Below are 21,037 nucleotides of genomic sequence, written 5' to 3' on the forward strand. Positions count from 1 at the left end.
GGGTGTTACCTGCACGCTCAAGTAAAAAATGATACAGATAACAGTAAGAGTAAAATGATATATATCCTATCAGTAGGGCGGATCTCACAGAATTGGTGCCTTTTTTAAAAGTTCTCTTTTCCAACTATCAGATAACTAGTTACTGGAGAATAAATGTCCGGGTCATGGTCCGAACGCGCGACACTCGTCAAACCGACCGTTCGAGTCGAATAGTCTTATACACCAAGTCGAATTAGACAAGATGTCAGCTTAACTGGACCGTAACACTTTCACACTTTTTTTTTAGTTTCTTTGTTTCTCCCTATAATAATACTTTCAAATACTTATGTTCTTAAAAGGATTAAATTCCTATCCAATGTAAGCCTTGTATATAAGAAGGTGGACACTAAGGTGCAGCTGACTTCACGTGAAGTTGATAGTTGAGAACTGTTAAATGGTTTGACTTATTTGACTAAATTTTTATCTAACGGCTCTCAGCTATCAACTTCACGTGAAGTCGACTGTAACTGAGTTTCCACCATATAAGAAATAGTAATTAAAGAACGTGGAAATCAATTTTATGTTTCCCTACACGTTTTTCTCCCTCCCTTTTTTTTGCATGTTGCCCTATTAAAATTTTTTTATTAATAACAATTTTAAATACATATTAGTTAAACTCATATATATATATAATAACATTTAATTTAATATCAGTATAAAATTATTTTTAAATATTGAGAGAAAAATGTATTATTTTCAAAACTTGAACAATGAATTGTCTCGTGCATTTTTTGTAATGGACGAAAATGTTGAGGTTTACTAAATTTCTATATGTAATGAAACATTCTTTAATAATATATTAAAAACCTTGTTGAATTTAAAATCACATTTATAAAGGCATGATGAATTGCAAATTTGTAATTCATACAATATTTAAAAATATTAAAATAAATATGCTAGAGAGATTTCGGAAAAGATAATTTTTTAGACCCGTCAATTTATAATATTTATTTATGATGTTTTCTTTTTAAATGCCTCAATCTGATAACAGTGATAAGTAAATAAGTTCCGACAACCTTATTTAATAATAATAGGAAACGAATAAAGTACTACTGTTTACCATGTAATCATGTATGAAGAATTGCATAATTGCCATGAAGCATGAATCACGCGTTAACCTCGTTCGTACCTTTCCTTACTCACCACTATATTAAGAACTTGATGATTTATTATTCATTTTAAATTCATAGTATATATTTAATTTAGGTACTTTTTGTTAGGTTTATATTGTAGTAGATAATCGCATATAATGAAATTTCTAGTTGAATACTATTATATAATTTAATATTTAATTAAATTATCATATGATAATTTTAAACTATTATCATATTGATATACTAGAAAACTCTATATTGTATTGGTAGTTCTTTTTGGTAGGTAAGGGAGGAGAATTCTCAATGGTTCATAATCCTTGACTAAATGACTCATTATCATGAAGAAAATTATTTTTCAATTATCTAAGCATAATGCACAAAGAATAAATGTAACTTTGTCAGGAAATAAAAATTATATAATTAATAATTTATTAAGAGTAATGCTAGGAGCTCAGTAATTTTTGTGATTGTTAGACATCAACTAATCATCAATGATGATTTGATGGTGTGAGATTGGTGTGAGATTTCATCCAATGACTCACTTTTCTCTGCTGGTTATATGTTAGTTAAAATTCAATAAAACTGCTGTCCCTAGACTTTTTCATTTATTAAACAACTTAATAAAGTGACGGCAAAATCAGTGACAACACAATATAAGCATTGGAGAGTAAACACTGATATGAGTGATATCATATCATCATGATTCCAATAATTAAGATTATGATAAAAAAATTTAAAACCTCTTTTATACATTATTAAGATTTAAATCATTTGATCATAGGAAAGTTTCTCAGAACAAAGAAGATCATTGTAGAAGAAGAGGAAGGAAACAGAGAAAAAGCAAGCATTATATTACAGTTAGACCAAAAATAACGAATCAGCCATTGATGGCAACATTCTGATTATGATAGCAAAATGAGGCAACATTCACGAACACCTCCAAACACTTTGGAACTGAATGATTCATGTTTCTACTAAACAGAACCCCAAATTGGAACCACACACTCAGAGGCAGAGATGTCTTCTGCTTCAAACATCATCATCATTTCCGACAAAGTTGAAGCCGCCATTGGCGGGAACACCCAACTGTCCACCGAGTCAAGAAGCATGAACTCAGTCCCCGAGTCCACCGAGTCGAAGCTCTTTTCTTCTATATTTGGCAGCTCTACAATCTCGCTCAGCTCCGACGACTCTGTTTCCTCTGTTCCTTCGTCCGAGTCAGAGGAAACAGAGTCGAAGTCTACCATGGCCGCGGCCTCTGCGGCCGCGGCCTGGATGTCACGTGGAGTCGGCGTGACTGGTCTAGGGAGCAATTTAGCAATCTTTGGGAAGTTAAGAATGGCTGCTTTGCCCTTAATGCACAAGGCGGCGACGTCGTGCGCACGCGCCGCCATTTCCGGCGTAGCGAAGGTGCCGAGCCAGATTCGAGATTTTTTGCGAGGCTCGCGAATTTCCGAAACCCATTTGCCCCAATTTCGCATCCGAACACCGTGGTAGACGGGGTGCTTGCTGCAGTCTCTGGGTTTCTTGGGCTTGCTCTGTTTTCTAGGGGAGCGTGTTGTGGAGGAGGTGGTAGAAGCTTCAGCCATTGTAGAATTTGGAATCAGAAGGGGAATGTTTGTGATGAAGAAGAAGAAGAATATTGTGTTGGGAATAAGACACAATTCCCCCTTGAGAAAACACCTTTGACAGAGAAATAAAATAGACACAATCACAACACAAGAATTTAACGTGGAAACTCCAATTACCGGAGAAAAAACCACGGCCGTTGTCAAATGACAACCAGAGAATATCACTATGTGAAAATTGTTACAACACATAGACTTCTTTCTCTCACCGGCACCCCAGTACACCCACACTCTTTCAAAGCAAATATCTAACTACACCTCACAACACTCTCTAATCAAAGAGTACAGAGGAAAAGAAAAATCAGATACAAGCTTAAAGTGTTTCTGACTGGTGCAAAAACAAATGGAGAACTTAGCCTCATATTTATAGCCTAGGCCACCCACTCCATTTGCTATCCTAAGCAATGTGGGACTAATTCAACCAAATCCTAACAATCTCCACCTTGATTGAAATAGTCACACATCTTCAGCTTCCATTGTCAACACCGACAATTCTTTGCTGCCATTGTCTATACCGACAATCATAGTTCAGAGAACTATCATACTCCACCATGAAAGTATACTCACTTGGAATTAGACCACTCCAAGCATTTCGCCTTGGTACAGATCGAAACCTTGCTGAAAATTCATGGTGCAACTTCCAAATTGGCTTTTCCTGGAAGTTCTTCAGCCATCGACCTAACTCCGCCACACACCTTGCATCTCAACGCCAACCAATGCCCGTGTGCAATTGTGGACCTGATTGCCACAACTCATCCTTATCCATGGCAGTGCGGTAATACCATGAGGATACTTCTTGTCTTCTAGAGAACATCATCTTCTCTCATAGAGAGAGCAACCAGAGATCTTCTCCTTCAACGCCTTGTGCAAACCTGATTGTATCAACACATCCTTGACTTGTACTTGCCACAAGCCAAAATTGATTCTTCCATCAAATTTCTCTATTTCAAGCTTCACAGCACTTGAATATCCTGACATTGTTGCAACCGTATACTGGAATATTATAACTCAACTGTAGACCGTGCACTAGGAAGGGTCCCCAGGAAAGAGAGGTGGGTCACAATGGACACACTTAAATACCAAGTCTTTCCTTAGCCAGAACCTTTTCCAAACTGCACTCTCACAGAGTCACACTGCCTTCCAGCAACAACAACAGCAACCAAAGATCAACCTCAAGCTACAGGACAAAATTCTTTTCTGATGTGGAAGGTCAGACTAGGCTGCAACCACAGAGCATACTAAGAATAAATCCCACCGAACCGAAGCTCTGATACCACTTGTTGGGAATAAGACACAATTCCCCCTTGAGAAAACACCTTTGACAGAGAAATAAAATAGACACAATCACAACACAAGAATTTAACGTGGAAACTCCAATTACCGGAGAAAAAACCACGGCCGTTGTCAAATGACAACCAGAGAATATCACTATGTGAAAATTGTTACAACACATAGACTTCTTTCTCTCACCGGCACCCCAGTACACCCACACTCTTTCAAAGCAAATATCTAACTACACCTCACAACACTCTCTAATCAAAGAGTACAGAGGAAAAGAAAAATCAGATACAAGCTTAAAGTGTTTCTGACTGGTGCAAAAACAAATGGAGAACTTAGCCTCATATTTATAGCCTAGGCCACCCACTCCATTTGCTATCCTAAGCAATGTGGGACTAATTCAACCAAATCCTAACATATTGATAGTACATGATAGTAGAATGATTGATATAGAGGCGCCAAGAACAGAGGCAGGAGGCAGAGGAATAGCAGTGTGTGATGAGTAGAAATATAGCTTATGAGTAGGCTTTTTGTAGCCAAAATGGTACGCTCCCATACAGGAGATATAGCGACCTTTAACCTACCAATAATATGTTCAACTATGTAAGCTCTACCCTCAAATTAGTCTATTAGTATAAAATATATATTAACATATAAAATAAGATAAATTTTTTTTGTAACTATCTAAAGTTAATATTTAAAAATTATTAAATAATTTAATAAATTTAATTAAATTATTATATAATAATTTTTAATTATTAATTTTATACAAAATAATTATATATAATTTTTATTATAATTAATTTTAATGATTAATTTAATTTATATATAATATTTTTAAAATACATTTTTGTTTGGACTTAATAAAAAATATTAGATAATTTAACGTATTTAATTAAATTATTTTTAAAATTTTTAATTCTTTATTTTATATAAAAATAACTGTAATAAATTTTGAGCTTTCAATATATTTTAGTTTGAAAAATGTTAGAAAAAAGTCGACTTGATTCGTATATAGTTTCATCACATGTATTATACAACATGGTCAATAGTTGCTACAAGCTAGACGTTGATTGATGATACGCTCTTGTAAACACAAACTAGGGAAATTTTCAGGGAGGGCAAAAGGAAATAAGTGAAGAAATGTGGATACTTTATGAGTAATAAAACATACTGGGGTTAAAAATGGAAATGCATAAAGATAGAAATTAATGTTTCCATTAGGGTTGTCTAGTGAAGAAAACACTACCAGGTGATGTAGTAGCGATTTCGATTTAATTTTTAAAATTTGTTAATATTATGATTTTAAATAAATTAATAAATTTTATAAAGTTTTTACTAAATTTAATAATTTTACAATTTAAATTTTGTTAAAATTTTATATTTTACGTACTTAATTTATTCTTTTGAATTCAGATAAAATCTTAATTTTTTCTATCTTACACAACATCACAAACATAGGCCCTACACAGGTATTTTGTACTTAGTATTTTGTACTGGCAATGTTGTTATTAATTATAAAGTTTTAATTATTTATTTAATGCTATCAACCTGGCCTTTCTGGCTAAGCCTCATAAGTCCACATCTCACCTTTCTTGTGCTCCCTTATTTAGCCTCTAGGGGTCAAAATTGTCTGGTGCATTGTCCAAACCCCATTCCCCACCTATTTAAAGGATTTTCACATCCAATTGCTGCCTTCCACAATTTCATAATTCATTAGCCCTTGGACAAACTCTATACTACACTCACCACTACTCTTACCATCATTTCTTCTTTTTCTTTTGTTTTTTTCCTTTATTTAATTATTATTATTAGAATTTAATTTATATATATTATCAGTATAACTAAATTTATACAAACAACTAATTATAAATTAGAATAAAATATATTTTTTATCGTCAAAATTTATTTCAAAAATATCTCTTAAATTTTTTTATTTGCATCAAATATATTTTTGACAGTTAAATTTTTAAAAAGGTTAGGACTAATTCAATAATAATATTAATATATGACAATTATATTTAATTTACTTGTGTTAAAGATTATTTTTGAGAAATTATTGTTGAGTTGGTGTTAAATTTTTTAAAAAATTAGTCGTCAAGGATATGTTTCAAGCAATTCGAAAATTTTTTGACATAAAATTGAAATAAAATAAAATTTAGAAATTTTTTTAAATTTTTTAATAAATTTTAAAAATAGAAAATGTATTTTATCCTCTAAATTATATCAACAAAAATAATTAATTTTTATATTTAAAGAAATAAATCTAATTAGATAATCGTATAAATTTTTTACACTATTATTGTACTAAAATTAAACTACTATTATTATTATAAAATGTTTTAATTTATGTGGTTTCTAATTGTTAGGACTTGGGATAGTACTAATTGAGATAGCAGGGAATTAAAGTCTTAATCATCCATTCTAAGAAAAATGATGCATGGGATGATAACGCACTTGATCTTTTGGGAGTCTAAATATTCCATTAATGTCTTAATCATTGTTTGTAAGTTAGTAAGCATAGCTACACATTGACATATATATAACCAAGTCCATAGATTATAGACAGATATAGGTTTGCTTTGCTTTCGCTTATTAATCAACGACACCAATATATAATGCTCTAGAATCTAGATTTGTAGGGGGTGGTAGCCCTTAATTGCTAATTGCTATGGATTATTCAGAAACCAGCGGGTGAAAACTCAGGTGCAGTTGATTTTACGTAAAATTGATATTTAAGAATGGTTAGATGATTTGACTAATTTGATTAAATTTTTATCTAACGATTTTCAGCTATCAACTTCACATAAAATTGACTGTATCTGAGTTTTTACCCGATTCACATTACCACTATGAAAATGACACATCTAAATTAGATGCACTAAAAGTAAAAATCATTTCAGCATCACCATCTATATCATCATCACCAATTATTCAAGATATATGTAAGCGTGAAAATCACATCAATCTACACATGATAATAGTATATGCATATATAAATGCACAATATCATATTTAGTAAAATAAACAAATATTGATATGATATATATTTTTTAAAATATTCACAGGTTAAATTCTTGAAGAGTAATTTGAGCCTTAATTAAGTGACCATACATCATAAAGGAATAAAAGAATATATATAAGCTAAGCATGCTAATTCCAGCATTATACAATCAAATTACTTAGCATAATTTCTTAGGGTTTCCATAAGTGCTTTATTTTGAAGGTAGACTAGGGAGATATTAAATTATTGCGTGTTTGTTGGAATAAATATAATATAGAATACTATGTTGTTCGCAAACAGATAATGATTACTGATTAGGAATACTTTTATAATCATTTTTCTATTACACTAAAATATGCTACGTACTGTTTTCAATTTTCTGCAACAATGAAGTTTTGGTATACACATTGATCGCTATTGTCGTGACATTCATTATGAAAAGTAGTATAATTTATTATTTTCTATATTTTACCAATATTTCGCAACGTATTATATCTACAATAATAGTTTGATAATGCTAATAATATATATTGAAAGTAGTCGTCTAATATTAAATAAATCTTTGAGGTTGTAACTTCTAAATTAAGAATTTCATCGTCAATTATTATTAGAGTAGAATGATAAATAAATTTTCGATTATTTACATTTTGTGTTAATTAGTTTTTAAGAAAATTATTAATAAAGTTTTTTAAATAATAAACATAGATAAATTAGTTTAAATTAATATTTTTTATTTTAATTATATAGACTAATTAAAAGATAGTATGTCTATATTTATTATTCTAAAAATTTTATTAGTATTTTTTTCGAGATTAATTTAATTTATTCAAAATATAAATTTTTAGAAGTTTATTTTTATTATTATTATTATTATTATTATTATTATTATTATTATTATTATTATTATTATGAAATTCTATAATATTAATGTGTAACTAATAACATAAAAATGATGATAGTCATGATCTTTTTCCCACAATTTTAAAATTTGAATTTGTTATTTTTAATGGGATTTCATATTAAATTTATTTAATAATTTATTATAATAATATTAACTGAAATAATTAGCTGCTATAGTATTAATTTTCTGACATTATCTTTAATTAAACACTATGCAAGATTCTGAATACCCAAAACACTAGATATTTATAATATTTTGTTTGGTCTAAAACACAATGCCCCCTAATTAGAAACTTATGGCATTATTCAGAGAAACAGTTTTTGCCCCCTCTATTCTGCTGGATCACGTGGCCAGGCCTTCAGGCTTCAACACAAAAACACAAACACAGCTATAACTAGCACCTTGCTACATTTCTGAGACAAGAGTTAGTTGTTTGATCCATCTTCTGCATCTGACAACTTGTAATTTAGTTATCACCTTAGATATTATATGGGAAAGTATGAGGAGCCAATGAAATATTTATACAATATGTACAATGGAGGTTTATGGAGTATCAGAAATATAATCATAGTGTTACATTTTTCCATCAGCTGAAGCTTTTGGGATGAGCGGTATCATGATATGGTATTAAAGCGCTAGATCCGAAAAGTCAAGAGTTTAATCCGTGGTGAACCCAAAATTAATTTTTTGAGAAGATGTTTATTATCCCTTGTACTCGGATGGTTATTCTAAATAGTATAGGGGATGTTCATTTTATAACTTAATAGCTATTGTACACATTGTACAAATAGTCCATTGTCTCCCTAGCAGGATCCATATTATATTGGATCAAACTTTATTTTTAAATTATCAATCAAGGACTCATCATATTACTATACAAATATACTATACGCATATGAAAAATATTTGATAACAAAAAAAATTAATTAAAAATAGTAAAATATGTTTTATTTAATATTTATTAATTATTATAATAATTAATAAATATTAAAAAATTAAAGTGAGTTTGTTTTTTTTAACATTTTCGTACACATATATAATTGCTTCAATAATAATTAGGGTATGATAATGAATGATGAGATTCTCATGCTTAAGTTTATTTTATGTATGATGAAAATTGTTGTTTTTTAAAAATGTTATTTGTTTATTAAAATCAGTTATTAATGTATTTTTGTATAAATAATATATGTATGGTTTAATTTATTTTTAATGTATATTTATATTTTAACATGTATTTTATACTGATGGTTAATTTTAATAGCTAATTTTGGTATACACGTAACATAGTCTTTTATTTTTATATATAATTGAACAAAGAACAAATTAGATAAAATATTAGAAAGATATTAATAATTTTATAATAAAATAAGATTAAAATTTGTTTTTAAAAGAATTAAATTAAAATTTATATATAATTTATAACCAAAAATTAAAATTTAGGGAGGTCATTACCCCCTTCTCACTACAAGATTTCGCCTCATCATCACTAATTGGATAAACATATAAAACGTTAAAACTAAAAAAAAAATAACATATATATAGTTGAGTTACATAAATATCTAAGAGAATATTATTCACAGCAATAATAACATAATAACTTTATTAGCATTTTAAATTTGTTCATTTTTACCTTTTCTTTTTATGAGAAAGAGTGATATATCATATATGACATCACATTTCTGTAGCCATAGCGAAAGTTTTGTTTGTTACGAAATAGTCCGAAGGTCACTGCCACAAAAGCTTGTTATTTTTGAAAACTCCACAAAATAAATGCTGATGAGAACTTTAGTTACTTGAAGTGTGTGAATGAATACGTTTAAATCTTTAGCCTTAGCTTCCATAAGTTTATTAAGATACAGGGTAGATCCCAGTGTGATGATTGCTAGGAATATTACCATAAATTCCAACTCAGGCAGGAATAAGAATCATTTACAGCTAATGACAATTAATGTGATGTGTCTTTTTAACAAGAGTGATATCAGGACAAGAGCCACTGATCATAAAACAATTCCACATTTGTTTTATTTTTTAGGCACTCCAAACCTTCATATATATGAATGCATATTCATTGAGCCTTCGTGTTTGAGGTACGTATCTAATACATACATGGATACGGATGATTGTATATACGTACTTCCATGCATGCATGACAAGATAATAACTAAGACTATATAAATACAACTATGTTATTTATACATTAAAATTAACCATTAAAATTAATTATGAATATAAAATATATGTTAAAACATAAATAACATTAAAAAAATCAACAATAATAAATGTATTTATACATAAATATATTGGTGACTAATTTTAGTAGCAAATTTTAATGTTCAAATAGCATTTTGGTATGCCTATAGTGAGTTATATACGTTCTAGCTAAACTTAAAAATGTTTTTTAAGTTTTATTTTGTTTTAATTTTATCTAAAAAAATTTTAATTTACATCAAATTAAATATATATACCACTGATAGTTAAGTTTTTAAAATATTTAAGACTAATATAACAATAATGCATGACAATTATATTTGATTTACTTGTGTTGAAGATTGTTCTTATATAATTATTGTTGAACTGATTTTAAATTTTTTAAAAAATTAGCTGTCAGGATTATTTTTGATGCAAATAAAAAATTTTTAGGACAAAATTAAAACAAAATAAATCTTAAAAATATTTTTAAAATTTTTATATTCAAAGTTTGATAACTATCAGTAAAGATCTAATTAAAAAAAATCTAATATAATAATTCATTGATAAAATTTTAAGGACAAATATAATAGTTAACCCAATTTTTTATTTATAAATAAAATAATATTTTGTTTAAAGTTTTGTTATGCTCTGTAATGTTTTTTTTTTTGGACGGTGCTCTGTAATGCTTAAACTTTTTTTTGTTTCCGTTAGGGATGTTTAGATTTCGTTTTCAAAAAAGTGAAGCCCAGTACGGGTATAACCATTGTTAAGGCCCACATAAAAAGGCCCAAAAATATTCTGAGACAAAAAAAATGACACGTGAATCCTGCGTGTTCGTGCGCTTTGGGTTTCTGCACTGGTGTGTGAGAGAGAGAGTGGAGAATGATAGCGTGCAGGTCTGTGTTTCTGAAATTCACCAACACATATGTTGCTGCTGCTACCACTGCTACTGCATCAAATCGTATCTTTCAGGTTCCCTCATTCTCCACTCGATTTGTATGTTTATAATTTTTAAATTTGTTCTAAGATTTTGATTTGAATTAATTTGAGAATTTCGGAACTGAGTAGGGAAAGTGCAGTTATCATAGTTTGAGGTGTAATTACATGATGCGTGGTAGAAATAGAAAGAAGAGAATATGCATTGATGATAAGAACTCCAATAACAAACCCAAAACCATGCTCTGGAGACCAATTTCCACTACTGCCACTTCTTCTTCTCTAGGTAGCTATTACTATTACTTAATCCTCCTATTAATTCAGTAAAAACTTGAGTTATCTGAGCTACTATTAAATGGTGTGGTTTTCTAGAAAGTTTGGCTATGAAGGATTTAACGGTTGAGTCAGAAGATGGAGGGCAAGTTCGAGCCACTATTTCAACTGATCATACCATCAACGAAGCTGTTGTAGTTACTGATGAAATTACTGAATCGGCTACCTTTTTTTCCAATGATGAACAGAGAGTAATAGAAGGGGAATCGTCTAGTTCCATTGAGAAGCATTCAGTTTCTGTCGAGGCAAGATTAGAAATTTCACTTCCTTTCTTGACAAAATCACAGTGGAAAGAAATGCTGTCAGCCTTGATTAAAATTGTTCTTCACACCTACTTCAAGCGAGTTTCTTTTCTGATTATGAACTGGATAGTAGAAAAATTTCTGCAGTTTCATCTTTGTTTTCTTTGTGTCTGTTGTGCAGGTTGGCACTTCGCTATTTCGATTTATTAAAGGAAAAGGGTAAAGCCGTAAAGCTAGTTTTAAATTTATGTTTGTCTTTGCTTACTACATTGCTTTGCCAACTTGAAGTAGATAAATTTAAGAAGAAAATGAAAGGGAGGGTGCCTATTACATGGGTAAAGCTGATAAAAAATTTCTTTCATAGTTATAAATAGAAAACAAATTATGGGCTGGGCTGAAAAGACAATTAATAATGCATAGAGGAATTTTAAATGGTTTTGGCTCTTGGATTCATATAGCCAATATATAGGACAATCGTACAAATATCATTGCTGTTGTCATATGCAAAGGTTAGAAGATTGAGTTTATTATTTGCGAAGTATATTATATGCGTATTGCTTATACTTATTGTTTCAGGGGATCCACACAACAGAAGATAGAAGAGGAATTGGGAGTTAAGATAATAATACCTACTTCAAAAGAAGATGATTTTGTGAGTAAGTTCCTGGCTGTACCTAAGTTACTGCCTAACTTGTATGGATCAAATTGAAATGTTTATTTTCTATTATGCTTTCATTTTAACTTTGATATGGTTATGCCATAGCTGATTTAATATAGTTCATTCATAATATAATATATTCAATTCATGAGTGTTTGTTAACTCTATATATGTAGCACTTGATTGATTGAGAGACCAGCACATAGTAATTATATGTGCAGGAATCTTTCATTGGCTTAGTTGGTGGATTTTCATTTAAGTAGAGGCTCTTCCCTCTTACCAGCTTGACTCCTTACTACTGTGCCATAAGGAAATCCAATATCTAAATGATTTGTTGTAATTGTCTTTTGCAGCCATTGAGGGTATTTCTTTTGATAGTGTGAATTCAGCTGTAGAGAAGATACAGGCTATAATTGACGAGGTCAGTCTCCTGTCCATACCGTTTGTCAAAAGTTCTATGGCTATGAGTACATTCGTTGTCCAACTTATGCAAAGATTCATGTATTTTCTTGTGTTTGTACCAGTCAGTTAATAGTCGAAATCTTGATTATTCACACTTCATATCACTTCCATTGGCCATCCATCCTGAGTTAGTTGATAAACTCATCAATTTCCAAAACTCTATATTGGGAAATGAAGATGCTAGCACGAATGAGGATGCTAGCACGAATGAGGATGAGGATACTACTGAAAATACAGAAGTAGATCAATTGACAAAAGAAAATGTTGATGTTGCAGTTGAACTTAAAGTCGAAGATGGTAGTGCAGCAGTTAAAGTTAATCTTACTAACATACCACTTGTCAGTTATGCACCTAAAGCATCCAAGTCTTCCAAGTCTTCCACTTCCTCTGGTATGAAAACAATCTATTTTGATATATTTAACATGCGTAATTGGTTTAGAAATTCCCATTAAGAGACTCTGGAATTAATTCTTCAGCCTAAATATTTTTATGTATGTGCTTATGTTTGTTTTATTGCATTTTAATATTCCTCTTCATTTTCCACTTTGTGGAGCCTGAAGCCTAAACTATGTTTCCTGGTTAAATTCCCAAGATGATTTTATTATGCAGTGACCAGGACCATTTTTATAGTGTGTGAATATAGTTTATCGCATACAAGCTCGACGTGATCTGTATGTCTATGTTTTACATCTCCTAGTATCTCATAACATGTTATTCTCTCTCTCTCCCCCCCCCCCCTTTTCCCCCTCTCTTTTTCCTACAATCATACAGTCAATATTAAATTTCACTGAGCTTTGTCACACTTTTTCAGATTTGGGGATTGACAAATCTATATTCATAAAGCCTAAAACCTTTCACCTTACTGTGCTCATGCTTAAGCTCTGGAACAAAGACAGAGTTAAGAGAGCCACAGAAGTCTTGCAGGTGATGTTTGTTAAGTTCAGCATTATGACATGTTTAGATTGTTATGTTTATACTTATATATGTAACTGTGCAGAGTATCTCCTCAAAAATTATGGATGCTTTGGATAATCGGCCTCTTTCTATAAGACTAAAAGGATTGGTAAGAGTCTATTTTGTGGTCTATTTTAGCAAAAATGATTTTCATTTATAACTACTTTCTGATTACCCATTGCCTAAATATAAAGTGACATTTTAGGACTAAGATATTCAATAAAGACTAACTGTACACGACTCAAAGAATCGACATCTTAATAGTTTTAATATCTTTTGTTGAGTAGAACTTTTTTCCTTTAACCATTAAATTTGGCTCTTGTGGAATTTGTTTGCTATCTTTAATAAGAGAAATATATTCCCGATCTTGCAGGATTGCATGAAAGGTTCTTTGGCAAAAGCCCGTGTTTTGTATGCTCCTGTGGAAGAAATCGGCAGTGAGGGCCGTCTTTTGCGTGCATGTCGTATCCATCTATGAATTGCTTTGTGTGTGTATATATTTCCTGGTGTAGGGATTTAGGAGCTTATTTTTGTTCTTCTCTGAATAACGGATAATTATGGATCAATAACTATGCATGTTTTTGATAATATTTTGCTTTCCAAAGTATTATTTGTGTTTTCTGAGCTTTTCTAGAAGTCATAATTGATGCATATACTGAAGCTGGACTTGTCTTAGAGAATGATGCTAAGCAAAGCCTCAAGGTAAATCAAATTTAGCGGGTTCATTGTACAATTTGCTTCTTTTGGATAGATGGTAACTAAAATATTGTAACCTACATGCCTGAGAGTTATGTTAATGCATTGTTAGCACATGTTTTGACATGAATTATGATATCATTTATATATTTGTCGATATGTACTCCTATTGTGAATGCTATTTATCGTTGCTTTTAACTGAATTATCAATCTCATTCTAGCAATAAAATGTAGTAGTTTGGAAATACCACTTTAATGCGACAATAAAGGAAAGAAGGAATACATTCTTCTTATGAGCCTTTTTTAGGAAACTGTATCCCCGGAATCATGCTTCACAACCCCCTCTTCTGTATTTCGGCAATTTTCAACCATCACTTGTCTTGTTTTTGCAGTTGCACGCCACTGTGATGAATGCAAGGCACAGGAAAAGGTAATGCTGCCGTTTGTATTTCTTTTGTTCAAGTACTCTTTTAACTTTGCACTATAAACAACTTCCCTTGATCTTTAGAACTTCGGAACAGAACTTATCCGATCTCGATTGCTGTTGTTCACTGTTCAGGAAGACATGGACAAGAAAGGTTGATTCTTTTGATGCTCGTGGCATATTCAAGCGGTATGGATCAGAGGAATGGGGGGAGTATCTAATTCGTGAAGCTCATCTTTCGCAGAGATTTTCCTTTGACGAAAATGGATATTACCATTGCTGTACTTCAATAACTTTTCCTGAAGAAATGCAGGTAGAATGATCGATGTCACAAAATTTCTGCCTGGCTCTCCCATGTGTAATAGGAATAAGGATTTGGATAAATTTTCTGGTTAATGTTTCTACTTGCAAATAAATAAGTCAACTTGCTAATCCTAGTTATTAAAATACTCTTCAGGAAGAGTTATTGAAGTACAGCAATGGTAATATATGGATCAAATTGAGACCAGAAATAAATAAGATCTTTTCTTAGAATGGTTAATTTTGAAGATACTAAAATACTCTTATATGTTATATATGGATCAAATTTTGTGACCAAAAATAATATTTTTATTCCACGTTATTGTTTATTTAAAAATTTTCCTTGTTTATATATTCTTTGTTGACATCGTTCGTAATATATCCATTTCCTATGCATACTAAATTGACGTTTAAGAAACGCTGCACAAATGAGTTTTTATTACCATTGACCTACATGGATAAACTTTCTTAATCACTTGAAGCATCATTGTAAAAGACTAAGATTATTCATTTTCTAATGACCAGTAGGAGAAAATATGGTACTGTTTTTTTTTTTTTTTTTTTTTTTTGTGGTCAACAGGCTGGCCTAGACGGAGAAAATCAGGTAGTTCTATCGTTCTATTGTTTGAAACAAGATAAGCCCATTTTAAAAGAACTCCAAAAAAACGCAAAATCATATTTTTGTTTTTTTAGGTTCCGGAATTTTAAGCATAAGAACACAATTGTTTCTAAATTTTTTTAAAGAAAGAACAAAATCAATCGTCAAAATATTTTTGTTTATAAACGAAGAAATAAAAACAATTCTTAATTTTTGTGTTACTTACAATATAAAAAAATCTGAATTTAAATTAAGACATTGTAAATGATTGCGCCTTTTGTCAATCCAAAGGACAAACTATTGAAGTTTAAAGTTTCAACACTTAATTTGTTGTCTTCTTTCCAGCTATTAGTTGTTCGGGTCCCAAATTTATAAATGACAAATCAAAATTTTAACTATTATAGTTTTCTTATATTTATGTTTACTCAAGTGCAGTTTACTTCACGTAAAATTGATAGTTAAGAACCGTTAAATAATTTGATTGAGTTGACTAAATTTTCATCTAACGACTTTCAGTTATTAACTTTGCGTGAAGTTAACTGCACTTGAGTTTCTACCTTCCCAAAAAGAAAAATAAAACTCATGTTCTTTCGGACTTATGACTCAATTTTTTTTTACGGCATCCTTAATTCGATAGGTTAAAGTGTTGCATATATAAGATGCGATTCGAACATCTGATATTAATTTAAGTGGAAGAGTGAACTAGCTAATGGATCAATGCAAATTGGTTAATAGTTGATATTCTTTTTACACAAAAAACTCATTTTTTAAAAGTTTTTGGAATTTTTTTTTGTTTAGGTCTTGGGATTTTGGTTTAAACATGGAGAACATTCTGGAAAATTGGGCCGAAAGCCCGAAATCTAAACTCAATCCAGTTAAAAGAGATAGATTTACCAAAAACGAAAAGATAGACTGGGTGTTAGTTTTGTAACGTCATAGACTCAGATAGATAGATAGCAAGCACTAATTTCTCACTCTGAAAGAAAAGGGGGTGCTGTTAGTTTGGTGCAAACTGCGACGGTGGTTAACGCCGCCTTGTGAATTGTGATGCCGCCGCGTCCAACCTTTCTGACGACTCGGCTCACTCCTCTCTTCTCCTCGCTCTTCTCTCATTCCCAATCTCCCTACTTCTCTTTCAATTCCAACACTCCTTTCTTCTTCCGTCGCAATGCAGCACGAACACTCACCACAATCGCTTCTTCTTCTTCTACTTCTTCTTCTTCTAGAAGAACCTTCTCCAGGTACAGGAAATCTCAATCTCACCACCTCAGCACGTTAGCTGAACCCACCGCAGTTAAGCTCTCAACCAAGGCACGGAGAAGAATCGCACGTGGATCTCCCGAGGGAATCTTAAAGCACAAGCTCGACGAGTGTTCTAAGACCGGTAACCTTGTTGAAGCGCTTCGTCTCTATGATGCCGCCAGAAACGACGACGTCTCGATGAACCTCGATCACTATAACAAGCTCCTATACCTCTGTTCTGCTTCCGAGTTAGGCCTCAAGAGAGGGATGGAGATTTTTCAGCAGATGTTGATTGATCGTGTTTTGCCTAATGAAGCTACCTTTACCAATGCTGCTAGGCTTGCTGCTGCGAAGAACGATCCTGACATGGCATTTGAATTGCTGAAGCGAATGAAGGATTTCGCCATTGCGCCCAAGCTGCGGTCCTATGGCCCTGCTCTGTATGGCTTTTGCAAGAAAGGTGATGCTAACAAGGCCTATGAAGTTGATGCCGACATGATTGACTCCGGCATTGCGGCCGAAGAGTCCGAACTGTCTGCTCTTTTGGAAGTCAGTGTGAGTTCAAACAGGGAAGATAAGGTTTATGAGATGCTGCAGCGGTTGCGCACCACCGTGAGGCAGGTGTCTGAATCGACTTTCGACGTGATTGAGAGTTGGTTTAACAAGGAATTCGCATCCAAAATTGGGGAAAAGAATTGGGATGTTAACCGGATAAGGGAAGGGATTGAGCGAGGAGGTGGAGGGTGGCATGGACAAGGGTGGCTTGGAAGTGGCCAATGGAAAGTGGCAAAGACTCATGTGAATCAGGATGGACATTGTCTTTCCTGTGGTGAGAAGCTTGTTAGCATTGATATTGATCCCAAAGAGACTGAAGATTTTGCTGACTCTTTATCCATATTGGCTTGCAAAAAAGATCCTAAGTTAAGCTTTATTCATTTTAAGGTATAACATTTTTTCACTGAGAATTCTGTTGAATTTTGATGGTTGTTCTTGTTCATTATAGTGCCTTTACTTCCAAGTAATATTGCCATAGGGACTGATGTGTAGGTTTAACTTTTGCAGAAATGGCTTAAGCGTTATGGCCCTTTTGATGCGGTTGTAGATGGTGCCAACATAGGCCTTGCGGATGGGCAGCATTTCAGCTTTGCGCGTGTGAGTTGAAATCATTCATTTTATTGGCACATGACAAAAGCATCTGCTTAATGGTTCTTTGCCATTGGTTGTAGCTTAGATTCGTTGTTGAAGAATTACGCCAAATGAGCCCTACGAAGAGATTGCCACTTATAATTTTGCATGTAAATCGAGTAAATTGTGGTCCTGCTCTGAGTCCAAATAACAGGAGACTTATAGAAAGTTGGAAAAAGAATGGCGTCCTTTATGCTACACCTCAGGGCTCAAATGATGACTGGTAACGAAGTACTCCATCATATTTTAGTTAGATTGAGTTGGCTAATATTGTTTTCTCTTGTTATGAATTTCCAATTAGCCTAACGGTGCTGAAGATCCATGTAGTTAACTACATCTAGTGAGTTAGGATTTGGTTTCTGGTTACTTGTTTTGTTACATATTTAGGCCAAGGCCATCATCAATAGGAATGTGAAATCTTACGTATAGATGTATCTTAGTATTTATGCTTACAGTTACAAAGCTGTGATGTACTAAAATGTTGTTATCACAGGTACTGGTTGTATGCTGCTGTTCGTTGTAAATGCTTACTCTTGACAAATGACGAGATGAGGGACCACTTGTTCCAGCTACTAGGTTCGAGTTTCTTTCCACGATGGAAGGAAAAACACCAGGTATTTCAAACTATCAGAGAAATTCTTTTACACTATACAGTTACATCCTAATCCCATTGATGATAGATGTGTTTCGTCTTGATCCATTTCCCTAACCATAATTTTTCCTGACAACTATTCTAACATAATAAAATTGGAATCATGGGCTATTGAATTCTCAAGAACTTAAGCCTTTCTTGATGCTGAATTTCTAAAGCACCAGTTATCTTCTGCTAATGACTTCAGTATATGGTTTTTGACTCGGTTGAAGGACTGCTGAAGCCTTTTTTTGTTGTGCAGGTTCGAGTGTCAACCTCCACTGGCAAACCTGTCCTCATTCCACCTCCCTGTTACTCAATAGTTATTCAGGTGAGATGATCACCCAACTGCTCTCCTTTCCATTGAATAAGAGTAGCATGTTTCCACCAAGCCTCAACAGCATGGTGCTTTTTCTCCACACTTGGTACTGAAATGAACTCACACTTGTGGTCTCAATGGTTTGGACCCATAATTTTTTAAAGAAAATGAGGAATTTGGTGATTGTCTAACTCCAATTATATATTTCTCTTTATCCATCTATCTAGTAGTAGTAGAAAAGATGATTTACAGATAATAGTATGCTTTGTTTTTAGTTGTATACGTGAGCTAATAGTCTAATACCATGGTCTCATGAAAGTTAAATAAGCTTTTGGATAATGTGCTGCAGGAATCTGCAAATGGCAATTGGCATGTGCCGAGTGTAACTGGCGATGATCTTGATATACCGAGGAAATGGTTGTGCGCTTCTAGATCCAGAGAAAAATCATTACACAATCTATGGAAATCCACCTCGACCACTGTTTACACATGAGAAGTGGAAAGGAGTTTTTTTCTTATCCTTTTTATTTACTTTCAGCAGCCATAAATATTTTCCTTATCTTAAATTTGCAGTTGCATCCTGCAGTGACAAATGCAGGAACAGGAAAAGGCTGCTACCATTCTTATCTTTAGGTTTCCCTCAGTAGTTGATATTCAGAATGAAATGAGCAAAATAGTTTGGTTATTTTGATTCTTGAGGCAAGTTCAGGTAGTATGGACCAGAGGATTAGGGCTAGCTTGTAGGTGATTTAGCGTAGGAGCCTTGGCTCAAGTAGATAAAGTCCCATTTTCCTCCTATTCATTCTACCTTCTTTGTAAGAAAATTCTGTTGTGCTACCACATCTATTCCTGAACTGAATATGCAGGTGCAGGTAATATATATGATTGATGGATTTATTTTTACGGATTTGGGCTCGAGTCCACAGTATTTAATACAAAGCTTTTGGTGATGAAGAGCAAGAGGGAGCAAAATTGGAAGGAGAAAAAAATTGGTGTTTGTATCATTTTTGTATTTGTCTCTTTGGTACAATTTTTTATGGTATAATAGATAATTTCTTTTTATCTTATCTTATTTTTTATTAATTATTTTTAACACCAAAAGTGAAAAAGTAATTTCTAAAAGAGTTGACTAATAATTTGCTATAAGATCAAAACTATTAATATCTTAAAAAACATAAGTAAATAGCTAACGATTAATAAGTCAGGCTAAAAATTTTGGAGAATATCAAATTCTTCTCATAAAATCATGTGATTATTTTACTGTATCCATAACCTTCTTTTAATAACAGCATATGATGATATATGATAGGTTAAATTAGGAGATAAGATGCGTGTACAGATCCATATCTTTAAACAATTGTTGGACGTTAACATGTTTATTTTATAGCCGCCTTATGGGTCCATCTCTTCAAACAATAGTTGGCAGATAAGATTTCCTTTTTAATTAGTGGCTAATACGTAGTTATTGAGACAAAACATGGGCTGCTGCGACTGCGATGGCAGTAGTCTAGTGTTGAAAAAAAGATCTTCACATAAAACTATAGAAGTATATACTATTTAGTATTTACCTATTAGTCCTCATTAACCATTTGTGCTTAATTTGAATGAAACTATGTACCTAATACCTATTATTAGTGCTCATCAAATTATTTATGATGCTTTGAAATTAACAATTGAAGCTCTTTCATGAGTTCCTACTTCCTATCCATGCATGGCAATAACATGCAGCCATGGCCCAATCACAAGCCACTCCATGTTCAACTTTTGGCCTATTACCGTAGGACAAAGAGAATCACATGGGAATATCCAAATTAAAACACTTTCTCTTTTCTCTTGTTCTTTGATAATGTACAATAATTGGCAAAGGGTTTGTTACTTTGTTGGTGTATACAATTTAATGATGACATGATCATAAATTCATAA

General features: G+C 32.3%; 3 protein-coding genes across 3 annotated transcripts; 2 read left to right on the top strand and 1 right to left on the bottom strand.

Moving 5' to 3' along the window:
- Positions 1-2,021: 2,021 nt before the first annotated feature.
- Positions 2,022-4,461, bottom strand: LOC112704162 (dehydration-responsive element-binding protein 3-like). Its single transcript, XM_072199808.1, has one exon. It carries the CDS (start codon positions 2,951-2,953, stop codon positions 2,108-2,110), a length of 846 nt encoding a protein of 281 aa, XP_072055909.1. The 5' UTR covers positions 2,954-4,461; the 3' UTR covers positions 2,022-2,107.
- A 6,480-nt stretch (positions 4,462-10,941) lies between these two features.
- LOC112703651 (uncharacterized) lies at positions 10,942-15,476 on the top strand. The gene is made up of 13 exons (XM_025755204.3): positions 10,942-11,106; positions 11,203-11,356; positions 11,443-11,648; positions 11,827-11,864; positions 12,222-12,301; positions 12,657-12,724; positions 12,828-13,155; positions 13,577-13,689; positions 13,763-13,828; positions 14,093-14,183; positions 14,354-14,421; positions 14,808-14,845; positions 14,975-15,476. The coding sequence occupies exons 1-13, from the start codon at positions 11,017-11,019 to the stop codon at positions 15,159-15,161; spliced, it is 1,527 nt and encodes a 508-aa protein (XP_025610989.1). The 5' UTR covers positions 10,942-11,016; the 3' UTR covers positions 15,162-15,476.
- A 1,165-nt stretch (positions 15,477-16,641) lies between these two features.
- LOC112703650 (proteinaceous RNase P 1, chloroplastic/mitochondrial) lies at positions 16,642-20,181 on the top strand. Its single transcript, XM_025755203.3, has 6 exons — positions 16,642-17,921; positions 18,042-18,131; positions 18,206-18,387; positions 18,658-18,778; positions 19,058-19,126; positions 19,464-20,181. The coding sequence occupies exons 1-6, from the start codon at positions 16,785-16,787 to the stop codon at positions 19,605-19,607; spliced, it is 1,743 nt and encodes a 580-aa protein (XP_025610988.1). The 5' UTR covers positions 16,642-16,784; the 3' UTR covers positions 19,608-20,181.
- Positions 20,182-21,037: the final 856 nt, after the last annotated feature.

This window comes from Arachis hypogaea, chromosome 7, assembly GCF_003086295.3.
Source record: "Arachis hypogaea cultivar Tifrunner chromosome 7, arahy.Tifrunner.gnm2.J5K5, whole genome shotgun sequence".
NCBI classification, from domain to species: Eukaryota; Viridiplantae; Streptophyta; class Magnoliopsida; order Fabales; family Fabaceae; genus Arachis; species Arachis hypogaea.